The sequence below is a fragment of the Micromys minutus genome (assembly GCF_963924665.1).
Source record: "Micromys minutus genome assembly, chromosome: 2".
Classification (NCBI taxonomy): Eukaryota; Metazoa; Chordata; class Mammalia; order Rodentia; family Muridae; genus Micromys; species Micromys minutus.
In genome coordinates this window covers 14520748-14538450 of record NC_137971.1, presented here as the reverse complement: position 1 = coordinate 14538450, position 17703 = coordinate 14520748, and the positions used below count along the sequence as shown (strand labels likewise).

At 48.8% G+C, this 17703-nt stretch overlaps 1 protein-coding gene across 1 annotated transcript; it reads left to right on the top strand.

Annotated features, from left to right (window-relative positions):
• The first annotated feature begins 1668 nt into the window (after positions 1-1668).
• On the top strand, positions 1669-17703 carry MFSD13A (major facilitator superfamily domain containing 13A). The gene is made up of 9 exons (XM_080912708.1): positions 1669-1717; positions 9822-10064; positions 10449-10531; positions 10958-11410; positions 11512-11635; positions 12661-12757; positions 14968-15139; positions 15216-15409; positions 16956-17703. Exons 2-9 carry the CDS (start codon positions 9897-9899, stop codon positions 17216-17218), a joined length of 1554 nt encoding a protein of 517 aa, XP_080768834.1. The 5' UTR covers positions 1669-1717; positions 9822-9896; the 3' UTR covers positions 17219-17703.

Genomic DNA, 17703 nt, shown 5'->3' with positions numbered 1-17703 from the left:
CCCCTGCTTTCTTTCCTTTTCTTCTTGACAGGGTCTAGCTCTGCAGCCTTGGCTGGTCTCAAACTGTGATCGCACTGCCTCCAGCTTTCTACAGATGGGCTCCACCATGTTCATCTAGTTCTCCTTGTATGCCTACAAAATCCCCATAAGCAATGGAGCAGTTTCAACAAAAAGAAGGTTCTTAGCAGAGAAGTCTAAAGAGGCACTCCTTGCGTTATAGCTCAGGGTAGGGAAGCTGAACAGGTGAGCAGTGTGTCCTATTACTTAGAAACTGGACTGAGCCTTACAAACTTGATTTTAAAGGTCTAGCAAGTGTGGAAGAGGAAGGACTCCCCTGGGATTCAGGAGAAGTCAGGTCTAGCCTGGTTGGGTATCTGGTTGTATGAGATTTGTTGAAGGCTCAGCAGGGGCTGGGCATCTTTAATCCCAGCATTTAGAAGGCAGAGGCAGGCGGATCTCTGAGTTCAAGACCACAGCGTGTAGGAAATGAGTTCTAGGGTAGCTGTTGCAGTTAAACAGAGAAACCCTGTCTTGAAAACAACTCTCCATTGACTGTTTCTCTGAACTTCAGGGGTTTTGGTTGGTTGGTTGGTTGGTTGGTTTTTGAGATGGGATTTCTCTGTATAGCCCTAGCTGTCCTGGAACTTGCTTTGTAGGCCAGGCTGGCCTTGAGAGCAGAAATCCATCTGTCTCTGCCTCCCTAGTGCTGAGACTAAAGGTATGTGCAGCTGCCACCAGCACATGGTGGTTATTTTCGTCTGTAAGAGGAAATAATAGCATCTACTTCTCACGTATAATCTGAGGAAGAGGCACTTGGAACAGTGCACCTATCTTGCGAGATGCATAATGGTAGGAGGCCGTGTGTATATCCCTAGCCCTGTTTTTATTTTTAGTTTGAGATAGGGCTTACATTGCTCGGATTGACCATAATTTGCTCTGTATTTAGCACAGGCTAGCCTTCTGTGTGACAAAATTACAGACTATACCTTCCTTAATTTCAGCACTCAGAAGGCAGAGATTAGCAGATCTTTGTGAGTTCGAGGCCAGCCTGGTCTACATAGTTCCAGACGAGCCAGAGCTACATGGAGAAACCCTGTCTCATAAAACAAAACAACAACAACAAAAGGAATTTCAGAAAGGCACAACCAGGCATGATTTCCTCTTCTAATTCGTATTACTATTACTACAAAGAGGTCGGGCTGCGTGGGTTGTGGGTTGATGGCCGAGTGCCTGTGTCTAACATCTCCTGCCCTGGCTCCAGATTCCTCCGATTCCTCATGCCCACAGCTCAAACTGGGCCTTGCGCACTCAAGGCTCACAATCCAGCCGTAGTTAGTCCCTGCTAAATTCTCATCTTCTGAAATTAGGATCAGTGAAGAGGAGCGTCCCCAAGAGAAACTTGATTTGAGCTGAAGTGACAATTTTTGTGGAGGTAAATGAAGATAAGGAGGTCAGGAATCCAGGCAACCTGCCCCTGTTGGCTGATGCCCGTTTTCTTTTGGGGCCCTAAAGGAAAGAGCCCATGACAAACATGGCAGCGACAGCCTCAGGCGCGGTCACCTGCCGGAGCTGCTATCGGGAGAGCTGTGCGGAGCCAATAGCTGGGAAGGGGCGGAGGGAGAGACCGGGGAAGCCCGGGGGTGCTAGCGCGCAGGCGCACTGGCTGGCACCTGGCACCCGGCAGCCGCGGAATTAGCCATCGTCTGCCAGGATTGCGGTGAGCTGCTGGCCCGCGGCCCGGGACCTCTCCGGTCCGGGAGGAGCTGCCGGACCCGGGGCCGATCTGAGACAGAGGACCAGCGCGAGGGTGGGGCGGGAAATGCGTTGCGTTGTGAGAGTCATTGGGACAGTTTGCGGGGTTCCTTGAGGTGTCAGATTATGGATCGAAAAATTCTGGGGTCAGGAGGAAATTGGGACCAAGGGGCAAGCGTAGAATCCCCGCAGAAGGGCTCTGTTGGGGTAAGGAAAGGGGATGCACCATCTAGGTTGTCCCCGGAGGAATCTGAGTCCGCGGATGCACAGGTTCAGGCCGGTATTCACTCATTGACCTAGTAGCTCTTAGCTCCTGGTGGCACAGTAGGAACCACTTGGGAAGCTTGAAAGCTGCGCATCACCTCCAGAGATTCCAGTTTTAATGGTCTAAGTGAGGTCCAAGCCTAGGCGTTCTAGAATAACTAGCTCTTCAGGTGATTTTAATGTGCAAACGTAATGAAAACCACTACACGTGTTTCTGAGTAGAAAGCCCCTGAGTTGATTCCCAGTTCCTCAGGGGACGTAGATGGCCTGCGATTCTGAGGTGAGTAGGCTGACACTTTCGTGCCACCAAAAAAATTCTGTGAAGGACCGGAAAAAATAAAATCCCTCTCGCAGTGGGTGAAAGCCCCATTTTCCATTCGAGGAGGGTGAACCTGTTACCTCGGGGGAGAGAGCAGGGCCCCTGGGGCTCCGTCTTGCTGTGGAGAGACTGTGAACTAAAGCAAACAATCCAGTCAGCTGCCTGCTGAGAAAATGACACGCCTAGCATTTGTTATTATGACTTGAAATTCCACCTGCTCATTTGATACCCCCCAGGACAGGCAGGAAATAGATTTGCTTTTTTCCACAGATAGGCGAGTAAGCGCTATGGCTACTTGGGAGTAATGTTCAGCCTTGACCCAGACACTGCTGATACCATATTACTTAGTGGGTCCCCCCCCCCCCCCCCCCGTAGTTTCTACAGGCTCCCTCCTGAAGGGAGTGTGAACCGCCCACCCTCCTCCTGGATAGTCTTCCTTCCAGGCCCTGCCTGTCACTTCTTGGTTTCCTCCTCCAACTGTACTCACAGGTACCAGAAGTTTCTGCAGGCGCTCAACCGGGAAATGCTTCTTGTCTCCTACCCTCAGCTGGTGCCTTCCATCTTGATAGAATCTTGTTGGAGGCTTACAACCCCCCCCCCTTTCTTTTTTAACGTCTGGCCCCTTTTACTGCCTGGGTCACATTCTGCCCATATTGTTTTCTTAGCTTGGTGCTTGTCCTTGGTGAAAGTGTTATAAATGTTACTCTGGCTTTTACCAACACTTCCCTCTGAACATCTTGCAGCCTCAATAAAGGGACTGTAGGGTTCCAGGTTGCTTCAATCAGCACCTAGTGTGGGGCTCCAGGAGTTTGTTTTCCTCTGCCCTTTGACAGGACATCCACATTGGCCTTTTTGGGACAATGGACTCAGCAGGTGTTAATTGAGCTGGCGCTGGTGGAGAGATCTGCAGTAGGACCGGCCTAGCCTTGCTCTTAAGGAGCTTGTGAGCGGAGTGGAAAATAAGGGAAGCGTTTGTTCTCTGGCTCAGAGGGACAGAGAAGGTAGACAGTACCTGACTGTGCGAACCTGGATGGTATGAGGACCCTGGCCTGGGCACTGAGGGAGTGAGGTTTGTTAAGATTGTGGAAGTGGGTGTACAGTGAAGTGAGAGGTGCCGAGGTTTGTAGTCAGAACCTATTTTGAACCTTGGTTCCAGCACCTCTTAGCTTGTGACTGTGGGCCAGTTATTAATTGACTTCCGGGCCTTGCTTGCTTCTATAGAATGCAGATGGGAATAGTAAATGCACTGGGAAGGGTTCACGGCCATGGATGTGGAAGCCAGGCCTGTCCCAAAGGTCTCAGAGCCAGCACACAGTCACATCTAGGGCTTCTGGAAGGCAGCACATGAGCCGAGTGTGGAGGCGGCATTTAAAACAGAATTTGGAGGCTCACACATGGGAAGGTCTGGGATGTTGCAAGCAGTGGGAGGCATCCATATTGAATGCAACGGTGCAATGGTAGCTTAGCTGGGTGTTTTGACACACACCTGTAATTCCAGCACTGGGGAGGCAGAAGTTTGAGGCCAGCCGGCTCTTGTCTACCTAGGGAGTTTCAGGCCAGCAAAAGATACATTGAAATCCCACCACAAATAAAGACATGTATTAGAGGGGTCCCTAACTGATTTTTTAAAAATGTATATTTTTGGTATATATCGTGTGTGTGCATATGTACATGTATGTTTGCACTTAAGGATATTTGTGAATGAGTCATAGTGAGTGTGTAGAAAGCAGAGGACAACCTCAGGTGTGGGTCCTTGCCTTTAGTCTTTAACTTTTTTTTAAAAAATTATTTTTTAAAATATATTTATTTTATGAGTTCTGTATCTGTCTTCAGACACCAGAAAGCAGCATTAGATCTTATCACAGATGGTTGTGAGCCACCATGTGGTTGCTGAGAATTGAACTCAGGACCTATGGGTGAGCAGTTGGTGCTCTTAACCACTGAGCCATCTCTCCAGCCCCATTTAAAAAAATGTTTTTTAAGACAAGATCTCACTATGTAATGCTGGCTGGCCTGGAACTCAGTATGTAGACCAGGCTGGTCTTGAACTCTCAAAGGTCTGCCTGAGTTGTCTACTGAGTGCCTGACTAGGACATTATCTAGATCTATTTACTTTTATTTGCGTGTGTTGCTTGAGTGTCTGCATGCTCGTCTCCTGCATGCAGGAGCCCCTGGAGGTCATAAGGAGGCAGCGGTCCCCGGAACTGGAGCTCTAGGTATCTGTGAGCTGCCATGTTGCTGTTGGGAACTAAATGTTAGCCCTATGCGAGAACAATAACGCTCCTAACCACTGAACCATCTCTCCAGCCCCTCACCTTTTATTTTTATATGGATTGCATGGATCCAGCGCAGGATCTTAGGGCTCATTTTATACTCTAAACCATATCCCCAACTCCCAGCCAATTTTTAAAAGTCATGAAACCCAGTAAGAGCTATTGTTTATGGAATGTCCTGTATGTCCTGTCCTGTGCTTGGTGCTTTCTGTCCTTTTACATTTGAGCCCCACTTTAAGAGAGTTGGTATTAGGGCTGGAGAGATGGCTCAGCGGTTAAGAGCACTGACTGCTCTTCTAGAGGTCCTAAGTTCAAATCCCAGCAACTACATGGTAGCTCACAACCATCTGTCATGAGATCTGATGCCCTCTTCTGATGTGTCTGAAGACAGCTACAGTGTAGTCACATATAATAAATAAATAAATCATTTAAGAGAGAGAGAGAGAGAGAGAGAGAGAGAGAGAGTTGGTATTAACCTCTCTACTGGCCCAGGGAAAGGAAGTAGCTGGCCCAAGGCCACCAACTCGGCTATTCCCAGGACCGCCTCCAGCGCTTGTGCAAGGTGATGTGTGCACAGGAGTGGAGAGCTTGGTTGCAGGTTACAGGAAATGCAGCTTATGCAATGAGAACATCGTGGGCTCTGTGGTATTCCTTGGCGAGGCTTCTGTTCTCTTGTGGAGTGGGTTGAGAGGAGGAAGGCTGTTTACTGCTGGAGTAGGATCTGGCGACACAGGCTGCAAAGCAGCATCACACCCCCATCCAGCAAGCCCAGCACTGGCTCACCTGTATGGAAAGTCCCTACCTGAGTCCTGGGATAGGGGTTTATCTCTGCAGTTCTTCCTGGGTGTTCAGGTTGGCAGGCTTCCTCTCTAGCTCCTCCTCTGTCCCAAGTTTTTTCTCTACTTCTATTACTTCTATTTTCTCTATTCTCTTACTAGGCTATTCCCCCAGCCCTGGCCCAATCTTTAAGAGAAAGTTGGTAATAGAGACAGGCAGATTTCTGTAAGTTCCAGGCCATCCTGGCCTAAAGTAACAGGTTGTGCCGCCTCAAGAAAGAAAAAGCTATTTTGTTTTGTTTTTTAAGATTTATTTATTTAGTATATATAAGTACACGGTTGCTGTCTTCAGACACACCAGAGGAGAGCATCAGATCTTATTACAGATGGTTGTGAGCCACCATGTGGTTGCTGGGATTTGAACTCAAGACCTCTAGAAGGGCAGCCAGTACTCTTAGCCACTGAGCCATCTCTCCAGCCTGGAAAAGCTGGTTTTTAAGCATCTGCCTGGTGCTCTGGGTTTCCTGTTAGTTTAGTGTATATTCTTTTTTTTTTTTTAAAGATTTATTTATTTTATATGAGTACATTGTTGCTGTCGTCAGACACACAAGAAGAGGGAATCAGATCCTGATACATATGGTTGTGAGCCACCATGTGGTTGCTGGGATTTGAACTCAGGACCTCTGGAAGAACAGTCAGTGCTCTTAACCGCTGAGCCATCTCTCCAGCCCCCTAGTGCTATATTCTTGTATGGACTGCTCTTATTTCCCATCTTGCAGGTTCAGCAGTAGTAACTGACTAGATCAAGGTACACCTGTGGGAGGAAGTAGTGATTTGAACCCTCCCCATTTTTTTTCCTTAGTACAGAGTAGAGTTTATTCAGGTCATGGGGGAGTTAAGAGGGTGGTAGAGGCAGTGGGGTGGCTGTCCTTGTTATTGTCTTGTTGCTGTGCAGAGACACTGTGACTAAGACAACACTTATAAAGGAAAGCATTTAACTGGGGCTTACTTAAAATTTTAGGCGGTTTGTCCATTGTCATCATGGCAGGGGGCATGGCGGCATGTAGGCACGCACCGGAGTAGTAGCTGAAAGCTACAGCCTGGTCCACAGGCAGAGAGAGAGCATGGGCCACCACAGTGACACTCCGCCTCTAACAAGCCACACCTCCTGGTCCTTTTAATCCTTTTAAACAGTTCTATTCCCTGGCAACTGAGCATTCAAATATATGATGAGTCTTTGGGGACCATTACTATTCAAACCACCACTGAAGTGGAAACTTAAGCATCCTGTGTAAAGTCTGGGGCAAACATGTATAGGAACACTTAGCTGAAGTGGACACAGGTGTAAAAGGCTAAAGCAAACACGGGAAAGGACACATGATGAAGGATTCTTTGCTGTCAACACGCATGTATTGGTCCGCCTTACACTGCATACTTGAGCTGCGTTTGTCAGGACTCCATGGAGAGGAACACACCAAAAAACTTCTGAAGGTGTGCTGCAGTTTCTTCAATCAGCTTGGGCTGATTGGCAGCGTGAAGCAAGACAGGTGGAGGACACGTGATGTCCGGAGGGTATAAATAAGACTGAAACGGACAGTGGTGGAGGCTGAGCTAGGCTGGCTTACAGAGCTAGCTGTGCAATGCTTGTTGGCCTCACGTCTTTGCTGATCTTTACTTCACTGAGAGAGGCACCGCTGAGAACTTCTGATGTTCCTCTGGTCCTTCCTGCTGACTTAAGCCTAAGGTGTGTTCATGAAGTGTTTGTGAGTGGACAGAGCTGATGCTACTAACTTGTAAACTAAACTGCTGATTTCCAGACAACGCAAAAGGGAGTTGCTCCCAAGAACCTTTCTAAACAGGTTCATTCCCCCCCCCCACCCCCATCCCCACCCCGTATCCTTTCTTTTCCACTACCTCTGGTGGGTGGTGGGCTAAAAGAAACGTTTGCTTTGTAGTCCAAAAGGTCCTGTACTCAATTTGTCTAATTTGTCTGTTCTCTCTCTCTCTCTCTCTCTCTCTCTCTGTGTGTGTGTGTGTGTGTTTGTGTGTGTGTATGTATGCATGTCTATTAGGACAGGGTCTTACTAGGTAGACTAGGCTGTTACTGAGCTCACAGAGATTATCAACCTGAGTCTTGTAATTGAAGGCATGGATCACCACAATTCAGTCTTCTTCCCCCCCCCACCCCCGGGGAGGGGGTTGTTTGTTTGTTTATTCGATTCAAGATAGGATTTTTCTGTGTAGCCCTGGCTGTCCTGGAACTCACTCTGTAGACCAGGCTGGGCCTTGAATGCAGAGATCTGCCTGCCTCTGCCTCCTGAGTGCTGGGATTAAAAGCTGCCCATCCAAACCTCTTTTTTTTTTTAATTTAAAGATTTATTTATTTAATATATATGAGTACAGTGTAGCTGTCTTCAGACACACCAGAAGAGGGCATCAGATCTCATTACAGATGGTTGTGAGCCACCAGGTGGTTGCTGGGAATTAAACTCAGAACCTCTGGAAGAGTAGTCAGTGCTCTAAACCTCTGAGCCCTCTCTCCTGCCCCCAGCTTTCTTTTTATTCTTTCTTTATTTATCTTTTGATTTTTATTTTTTCTCCCCAGACTAGTCAAGTGCAGTGGTAAGAAATTACTACTCTTTAAGACAGGATCTCACTAGGTTGTCCAAGCTGGCTGTGAATTTTCAATCCCCCTGCTTTAGCTTCCTGAGGATCCAGAATTACAGGATTCTGCCAGCAGTCGCTACGGAGAGTGAGAAGTCTGGACTCTCTGCTAGCTCTTGGAATGGCAGGTGCAGACTAGAATGATCCTGTTCATGAAAAGAACTAGCAAGCACAAGTGCCCAGTCAAAGGAAAGGGGGGCTGGGCTGGGAGTGGCCACATCCTAGAGACGTGCAGGCAAGATGGGGAGGCTGGGAGGCTAGGTTTTGGCAAGGACAGCTCTTGGAGGCTTTGTTCCTTCTGTTGGACTAGGGCAGAGGGCAAACAGGATATGACTGGGGGAGTTTGTGCAGCCTCTGAGCCGTGCAGCCTCGGGGGGGAAAAAGTCAGAGGCTCTCTGAGAGTCACTGTCAGTGTCATTGGGCTACCATCACAGATGACACAACCCGATGGCTTAAAGCAACTGAGTATGTGCTTGTAGCTGGAGGGTAAAAGTCCACATTTCAGGCCTGAGCAGAGTCCTGTTTCCGATGGAAGCGCTAGGGAAGTCCTTTCTCTGTCCAGCTTTTGGAAGTCCGGTGGTGATGTCAGCACTCCTTGGCTCGTGGTTGTGTTAATAGCAATTACAGGCTTCATTCTCACAGCCATCCCAATATGTAGCCCTGGCTGGCCTGGGACTCACTGTGTAGACCAGGCTGACCTTCAGCTCATAGAGATCTGCTTACGTGCCGAGATCAAAGGCATGTACAACTAACTCACTATGCCTAGTCTCTCCTTTTGTTCTTACAGAATAGACTTCTCACATGCTTTTCCCATTTGCTCCAGCGGTGCACAGAAATCTGATTTCGGAGGTCAGTTAGAAAGGCTGTAGCATCAGATAAACTCGGATTCAAGAAAGAGGAACATTTATATGATTTGATGGGAAACCAGGGGATATATAAAGTCCGGATTCAAATCTATTGCTTTTTTTTTTTTTTTTTTGCTGTGTGACATTGGCTAAGGTCCTCAGCATTTTAAATTTTGAGTTGTTCTATAAGATCATAATAGTGCCTCCTAGGGATTTTTGTGACAATAATAATTATACCAATGTGCACCGATTAGACACCTCTATCAGCAAGGTTTCATCACATAACCAAGGCCCGAACTGTGTGTCCCAGGCTGACGTGAAATTAGTGGTCTTCCTGTCTTGGCCTTCCTAGGGCTGGGATTAGAGGTGTGTGCCGTCATACCTGACTCAGAGCATTTTCTGTGAGCTTTTCCATTTAACCTATCTGGTCTTTCACACAAATGGTTCCCTTTGACCTTTTTTTGAGAAAAAGAAACCAAGGTTAACTTTATCAGTGCTGCCTACCCCATAAGCACACTGTGCCCAAAGCCACCGAGGTCACAGCTAGACCATTTAAGTTGGACAGCAGGCTAAGTATCCAGACTGAGAAGGTAACCCGGCCCAGTACTAGGACGCCTGCCTTCACTTCCCATGGTCGTCTCAGTTTCCCGTAGCTTTTCCAGAGTGTCTCTCTTGGATTTTTCTGCTGTACTTCACCAGCTTTGTCTTACACGAAAAGCTCCCTCCCAAAGGAAGTGAATTTAAGAAAAAAAAAATTTTTTTTTTCAGCGTCAGGGATTAAATGTGGGAGCTAGACTAGTAGGCAACCACGGATCTACAGACCCTAGCCTGGAGGGAGTTATTCATTTTATGGGTTGTTGAAGGTCTCAGAGAGCTGGGTTGAGGGTTAGCTCTGACCCTTGTTGCTTACTGGCTTCTTCTTCCCCAGAGATGAGAATGTTCGGCCTGGCAATGTCTGTGAGTCCCCCTCAGTGCCCCTGGGGCTGAGGCTCCACCAGCAGCCATGGGGCTAGACTGGCCCCGAGCCCGGCTGTTGGGCCTGCCCACCGCTCTGGTGTATGGCTCCTTGGCTCTCTTCACCTCGGTCCTTCATAATGTGTTCCTGCTGTACTACGTGGACACCTTCGTCTCCGTGTATAAGATCAACAAAGTGTCCTTCTGGGTTGGAGAGGTAGGCCAAACATGGGGCAGCTAGTGTAGGTGAGAGACTGGGCGTCTGCTTTCCAGGCTGACAGGGGCTGAGTCCTGCCCCAGTGTTGGGCTCTTGGGGCAGGCTGTGCTGTTCAGTAAGACTCAGCCAGAAAAGCCAGTAGGGTCTTAAGGACTATTCAGGAGGAATCTAGAAGCACCCCTGGCCACTGCCTTGGCTCTCCACCGTTTGTATGTTCGTATGTAATATCAGCCAGCTGGGTACGCTTACCTCGGGTTGCTGGAGTTTGATGTGCGTACCAGCCGTGAGAGGGGTTCTGGCAGAAGAACCTGAAAAGCTTGCTGCCAGGAAGCAACTGCCATCCAGCCCTGTACACCCCACCTGCCCATCTCTCTCTTCTTGCAGACCGTCTTTCTCCTCTGGAACAGCTTCAACGATCCCCTGTTTGGTTGGCTCAGTGACCGCCAGTTCCTCAGCTCCCAGCCCTGGTGTGTCTTAGGGGATGGCCCATCACTGCCCCAGTCCTGTTCTGATGATCCCCCCAAATGAAAGACTGCTGCTCATATTTAGGGGTGGGGGTGGGGAAGAAGGGAGGCCAGCCGTGGTATGGCCCAGCCAGGGGAAGGGGTTGACCCTAGTGTGACATGAGGGGCTACTCACTGCTCTGAACCACATTTTCTCCATGCTTCTTAGGCATTTTCTTCCCTTTCCCTGTTTGGGCCCCTTTCTACCCCCAACCCTGAGAATCAGCATCCCATAGCCCTTTGGTCATCAGCCCTGTAGGCTGATGGTAGGGCAGTGGGGCTGAGGAGAGGGCCTGTGAATTCCTCCATCTGCCTTTCGGACCCAGGCAGGGGAACTAGGGTCTGCTCTGGCTTAAAGGTTACCTCCTAACACCTTCCTCTCCCCGACAGGTCAGGAACGGGGCTCTCCTCCAGAGACGTGGTGCTGACCCGGGTCCGGGCTCTGGGCTGGCACGGGCCACTCTTGGCACTGTCCTTCCTGGCATTCTGGGTGCCCTGGGCCCCTGCTGGCTTACAGTTCTTACTGTGCCTGTGCCTTTATGATGGCTTCCTGACACTCGTGGATCTCCACCATCATGCCTTGTTGGCCGACCTGGCGCTCTCAGCCCACGACCGCACCCACCTCAACTTTTACTGTTCCCTCTTCAGTGCGGCTGGCTCCATGTCTGTCTTTGCCTCCTACGCCTTTTGGAACAAGGAGGACTTCTCCTCCTTCCGTGCCTTCTGTGTGGTACTAGCTGCCGGCTCTGGGCTGGGCTTTCTGGGGGCCACGCAATTGCTGAAGCGGCGGATTGAGGTGACCAGAAGGGACAGGGGTCGCCCAGGCCTGGTCGCGGACGGTGGGTAAGTAAGCCTTGGCTCTCTAAGGTCACAGCCTGATTTTAACACCCACTCCTGGTCCGCTCTGACATAACCCCACGTCTTCCCTTCCCCTCTGCCCACAGCGTGTGTGAAGAGGAGCCCCTGGTGGCTGCTGAGGAAGCAGGCAGCATCACCCTGGGTCAGTACCTCCGACAGCTGGCACGCCACCAAAACTTCCTGTGGTTCGTGGGCATGGACCTGGTACAGGTATGAGAAATCATTCCTCGGCCCTTCTTCAAGAGTACTTCTAAAGCTGGAAATTCGGGAAGTCAGGAGACCTAGGTTCTAGCATTTTCTGTGTTCCTCGCTCCCTTGTGTCATCGCTGCCCCCCACCCCCATCCCAGTTCCCACAGTGCCTGGAATTGTTGAATCCAGAGCTTTGTGTATTATTAGGGAGTCACTCTCCAAGTAAGCTACAGCCCGGCTCACTGTGTGGGCTTAGGTAGATTTGAGCCTCCAAGGTTAGGCCTGTCTTCATCCAAAAGACTGAAGATTCTTTTTTTTTTTTAATTCTTCTTTCATGTATATGGGTGTTTTTTGCCTGAATGTCTGTTTGTGTACAAGTGTGTGCCTGGTGCCCAGGGAGGGTAAATCTGTCAGATCTCCCGGAACTAGAGTTAAGAAGACGTGAGTCAGGCTGGAGAGATGGCTCAGCAGTTAAGAGCACTGACCGTTCTTCCAGAGGTCCTGAGTTCAATTCCCAGCAACCACATGGTGGCTCACAACCATCTGTAATGGGATCTGATGTCCTCTTCTGGTGTGTCTGAGGACAGCTACAGTGTACTCACACACATGAAATAAATAAATCTTAAAAAAAAAAAAAAAAAAAAAAAGAAGGCTGTGAGCCACCATGTGGGTTTAAGGAATTGGTCTCAGGTCCTCTGGAAGAGCAGCCAGTGCTCCTAATCACTGAGCCATCTCTCTCCAGCCCCTGAAACAGTCTTTTTTTTTTTTTAAACATCAAGAGCCACATTTAAAACATAGGTATATAAGTTAGCCAGACTTAAAAATAAATTATTTTTATGCCATGAAAACTTAAAAAAAATGTTCTATTTGCTAACTTTACCATGCCTTCAAACTAAAATTCCACAGGCCTAAAGGGATTGTCATTTAGGTTTGTTTGGGCATATTCCGTGTTTGGTGGCATGGGGAGAGGACCAGGGCTACTGCTTCCCCAATGGCCTGTGAACTGTCCTGTCCTCCACCCCACCCCCACCCATCTGTCCTGCAGGTGTTCCACTGCCATTTCAACAGTAACTTCTTCCCCCTCTTCCTGGAGCACCTGCTGTCTGACCACATCTCCCTCTCCACTGGCTCCTTCCTGTTGGGTGAGTAGGCACCCCCCCCACCCCCCACCCCTCCCACCCCCCCACCCCCCACCCCCTACCCCCCCCCTGCCAGCAGCTCGCTCATGCTGCCCCAGATCTGTTCTCCTGGGGTGAAGGTTAGTGGGCCTCACTTCAGTCAGGAGGGATGGTGAACTAAGAGGGAATGTGACAAAGTGTAGCTCGAGGCCGCTGTGCTTTTCTCTGAGTGGATTCCGCTATGTTTTGTAATCTTCCTGAGCCACTTGTTTGTTTTTTTCTTCATTGAGAGAGGGTTTCTCTGTGTAGTCTTGACTGTTGTAGAATTTGCTCTGTAGACCACGCAAGGCCTCAAACTCACAGAGATCCGCCTACCTCTGCCTCCTGAGTGCTGGAATTAAAGTGTGCGCCACCACAGCCCAGCTTTTTTTGTCCCCCCCCCCCAACTCCCAATTGTAACTGGAGGGTAACAATAGCACAGCGCCCCCTGTATTAGCCTGTTCCGTATCCATGGATTCAGCCAGCCATGGATCCAAAGTATTAGGAGAAAAGTCTGTGACTCCATTAAACATGTTTTTTAATCTACTGTTTGTGTGGAGAGAGTGTGGATGCCCGAATGCCGTGCCGCATGTCTGGAGGTCAGAGGATAACTTTCAGGAAATGGTGGGACCCAGGGATCAAACTCAGGTCATCTGGCTTGGTGGCAAGCTGAGCCATCTCACTGACCCTGTTCTTTAGTGTCCTTGTCTCCTAATTGATACACTATAAAGCTATCTGCACAGCATTTATATGGTACTGAATATTATAATCAAGACATCACTTATGCCGGGCTTGATGACACACACCTGTGTCATTTCAGCCTTATAAAAACTGAGGCAGGATTGAGGAGAGTTTGATGTCATCCTGTATCTAATAAATAAATAAATAAATAGGTTAATTAATAAATAAACAGTAACAGTAAAAAAAAAAAACTTCAAACAGCAAATACTTTTTTTTTTTTTTTAAAGGAACAACAACTAAAGGTAATTTAAAGTCTATGAGAGGGCTTGAGGACGTAGCTCACTTGTTAGAACCTGGAGAATGCCCTGCTGAGCTGGATTCCCCAGCACCACACAAACATGGCACGGAGGTCCGCATCTGTAATTAATGTACTTGGGAGGTATGGTTAGGACCAGAAATTCAAGGTCAGCCTGGGCCATGTAGCAATTTTGAGGTTAGCCTTGTGTATCCGAAACTCCGTGTCAAAAAAAAAGAAAAAAGAAATTAAAATTTTATTTTAATAAAATGAAGTTGATTATGGCAGTGTAGGCCTTTAAATCCCAGCACATAGAAGAAAGAAGCAGACCAATTTCTGTGAGTTTGAGGCCAGCCTGGTCTGCATTATGAGTTTCAAGCCAGCCAGGGCTACATACTGAGATCCTGTTTCCAAACAAAAAAACAAAATAAAACAAAATAGGCTGAGTGTCATTACGTGCCCTTAATCCCAGCACCAGGAGACAGAGGAGGTAGGTTTCTGTGAATTTGAGGATAGCCTGGTCTACAGAGGGAGTTCCCCAGGATACCCAGGGCCACACAGAGAGACACCTGTCTCGAACAAACAAACAAACGAGTTTAAGGCCATGTAGAACTGCTTGACACTAAACTGAGAAGCAAACAAAATGACCGTATATGGGGTAAGTATATAGAGCCTCTGCAGATTCGATGCCATTTGATCTCGAAAATCCATAGACTTTGCTGTCCACGAAATGTCCCAGAGTCAATGGCCATGGTCCCAGGGGACTACAGTGCCTACCCTGAGGACTTGTGAAAATTATGGGGAGAGAAGCAAACTGGAGGGATGGCTCAGTGGTTAGGAGCACTGGCTGCTCTTCCAGAGGACCTGAGTTTGATTTCCATTTACCCACATGGTGGCTCACAGCTGTCTGTAACTCCAGTTCCAAGAGGTCCAGTGCCCACTTCTGACCTCTGCACAGATATACATGCAACCAACACATGCGTACTCATAAAATAGACATGTATATATGTATATATACACGCAATCTAAACGAGTACACATAAAACATACATGCAACCAAAATGTGTACACTTAAAATATGATAATAAAGTTCAGAAAGTACAGACGCTGTCGGTTTGCAATGAAGGCAAATTGTACTTCCGATTATTACGTTAGTTGCCAACCACTGTTGAGGCTGTGGCATTGCTCCTGAAGAAGTGGGACCCTCTTCCCTCCCCAGGCATCTCCTATGTTGCTCCTCATCTCAACAACCTGTACTTCCTGCCCCTGTGCCGGCGCTGGGGTGTCTATGCAGTGGTGCGGGGGCTCTTCCTGCTCAAGCTGAGCCTAAGCCTCCTCATGCTGCTGGCTGGCCCAGACCGCCCTGGCCTGCTTTGCTTCTTCATTGCCAGGTACGCCCTGCCTACCCTTGCCCCCACACCTCTGTGTCCACTTGTTTTACTCTTGCTTCTCTCTCGCTCTGAGCAGCAACCGTGTCTTCACTGAGGGTACCTGTAAGCTGCTGACCCTCGTGGTCACTGACCTGGTGGATGAGGACCTGGTGTTGAACCATCGGAAACAGGCAGCCTCGGCGCTCCTCTTTGGCATGGTTGCCCTGGTGACCAAACCTGGCCAGACCTTTGCCCCACTGCTGGGCACTTGGCTTCTCTGCTTCTACACAGGTGAGGTTTGTGGAGCATAGCTTGCTTGTACCAGCTCTGGGTCTAGGCCTGTGCTACCTTGGGATGCTAAGCCTTGCTGGCCCACCCCTCCATTTTTTCATAAGTGAATTGATTCATTCAACAAATCAGCATAGACCTGTATAGACTGGGTCCTATGTGTAAGAGAAGTAACATGGTAAGGTGTGTGAAATCTTAGCCGTCTTGGAGCTTAGATTCTAGATAGGCATTGGTGGTGCATGCCTTTAATCCTAGCACTCAGAAGGCAAGGCAGACAGATCTGTGAGTCTGAAGCCAGCGTGCTACAGAGTGAATTCCAGTATAGCCAGGGCTACACAGGGATATGACACCCTCACACCTATTCACATAAAATTAAATGATTAAAGGGGGAGGGAAAGCAAACCAAACAAATAGAAAAAGGAATATGCTAGGGATTGGGAAGATGGAAGAGACTAGTAATTCTAACATCTAAGAGATAGAGGCAGGAGGATGAGGAGGTCAAAGGTTACCTTCAGCTACAATGGACTGAGAACAACCTAGGGTGCATGACACTGTCTCAGTAAACAAAAATGTGCTGGGATGTACCTTAGCGGAAGAGCACTTGCCAGTGTGTGAAGCCTTTGCAGTCCCAGCACTCGGGAAGTGGAGGCGGGCGGATCAGAAACTGACGTCATCCTTGAGTACATAAAGGAATTTAGAGGGCTGGAGAGATGGCTCAGACGTTAAGAGCACTGATTGCTCTTCCAGAGGACCTGAGTTCAATTCCCAGCATCCACATGGTGGCTCACAACCATCTGTAATGGGATCTTCTGATGTGTCTGAAGACAGCTACAGTGTGCTCATATACATTAAATAAATCTTAAAAAACAAAAAAGGAATTTAGAACTAGTCTGGACTATATACCCTGACAAGAAGGAGGAGGAGGGGGGAGAAGGAGGAGGGGGGAGAGGGAGGAGGGGAGGAGGGTGATGGAAGACTAGCAGTTGCAGCAGCCACAGCCAGAGATGGTGGCAATATACCTTTAATTCCAGAACTTGGGAGGCAGAGTCAGCAAGTGAATTTTGTGAATTTGAGACCAATTTGGTCTACATAGTGAGTTCCAGGAAAGCCAGGATTACTAGAGAGACCCCGTCTCAAAAAAAAATATTTTTAATTAAATATAGACAATAGATTTGTAGTTAGGAATTGTGGTATATACCTATAATGCCCAGCTCAGTTAAGACTGAGGCAGGAGACTGCAAGATTGAAGCCAGCCAATGACGACAGTTTAAAAAGTTTTTGTTTTTTTATTTTTTTTATTTTGAGACAGGGCTCTTTGTATAGACCTGGCTGTCCCGGAACTCACTCTGTAGCCCAGGCTGGCCTCGAATTCACAGAAATCCATCAGCCTCTGCCCTCTGAGTGTTGGGATTAAAAGTGCACCACTATACCTGGCCTGTCTTAAATTTTTAGTTGTGGTGTAGGACCCTTGCAATGTTTCGGATGCCATTCTGTGGGCTTTGGAGGGTTAACTCGCTGACCACGCTCCTTCCGTGTGCTCTTGCTTTAGGTCATGACCTTTTTCACCAGCCCCCAATGACTTCTGTGGGGAGTGTTCGGCCATGGCCAGAGCCGCCAGCCCCAGCCCCAGCGCAGGCTCCCACCCTCCGCCAGGGCTGCTTCTACCTGCTGGTCCTTGTCCCCATCACCTGTGCACTGCTGCAGCTTTTCACCTGGTCCCAGTTCACGCTGCACGGACGGCGCCTACGCATGGTCAAGGCCCAGCGTCAGAACCTGGCCCAGATCCATACACTGGACGTTAAGATGGTGTGAGAGGTCTGGCAGGGCCTGCGCTGGGAGCATTGCCCTAGTCCCAGCAGTAGCCTCTCTTGCCAGCTAGCATCCTGCATCTTTGCCTCCTCTGGGTTCAGCCCAGAGGAACGATGGCGTCAGGATGGCGTCGGGAGCTCCTGGGACTGAACCAGGAACATCACCAAGGTCTGCCCTTTAGTCATGTGACTCAGCTTGTGCAGGGGCTGGGTCATATGTGTTCAGGTACCTGGGACTCCTGTGGGGCAGGAAGAAAGGAGGACCAGAAAGGGTAGGGGTGGGTGCGGTGCCCAGGAGCTTCCTGTAGCTGGGGATGGCCACTTGGTGGGCTCAGGAGCTTCTGAAGCTGTGACCGCCCCTTTTGCCCACTCAGGTGAAGCTGACTCAAAGTGCCACTATTCTTCTTCTAGTAGTTTCTCTCAGAGGATTCTCTATCTACTTCATCTGAGCTTGAAGTGACATGTCCTCCCTACTGTAGGCCCCCAAAG

Excerpts from the sequence above, each read along its gene's own strand:
- MFSD13A (XM_080912708.1), top strand. The coding sequence starts at position 9,897 with ATGGGGCTAGACTGGCCCCGAGCCCGGCTGTTGGGCCTGCCCACCGCT. Across the intron at positions 11,411-11,511 it reads GGCCTGGTCGCGGACGGTGG|CGTGTGTGAAGAGGAGCCCC; the intron begins GTAAGTAAGCCT and ends CTCTGCCCACAG. Across the intron at positions 11,636-12,660 it reads TGGGCATGGACCTGGTACAG|GTGTTCCACTGCCATTTCAA; the intron begins GTATGAGAAATC and ends TCTGTCCTGCAG.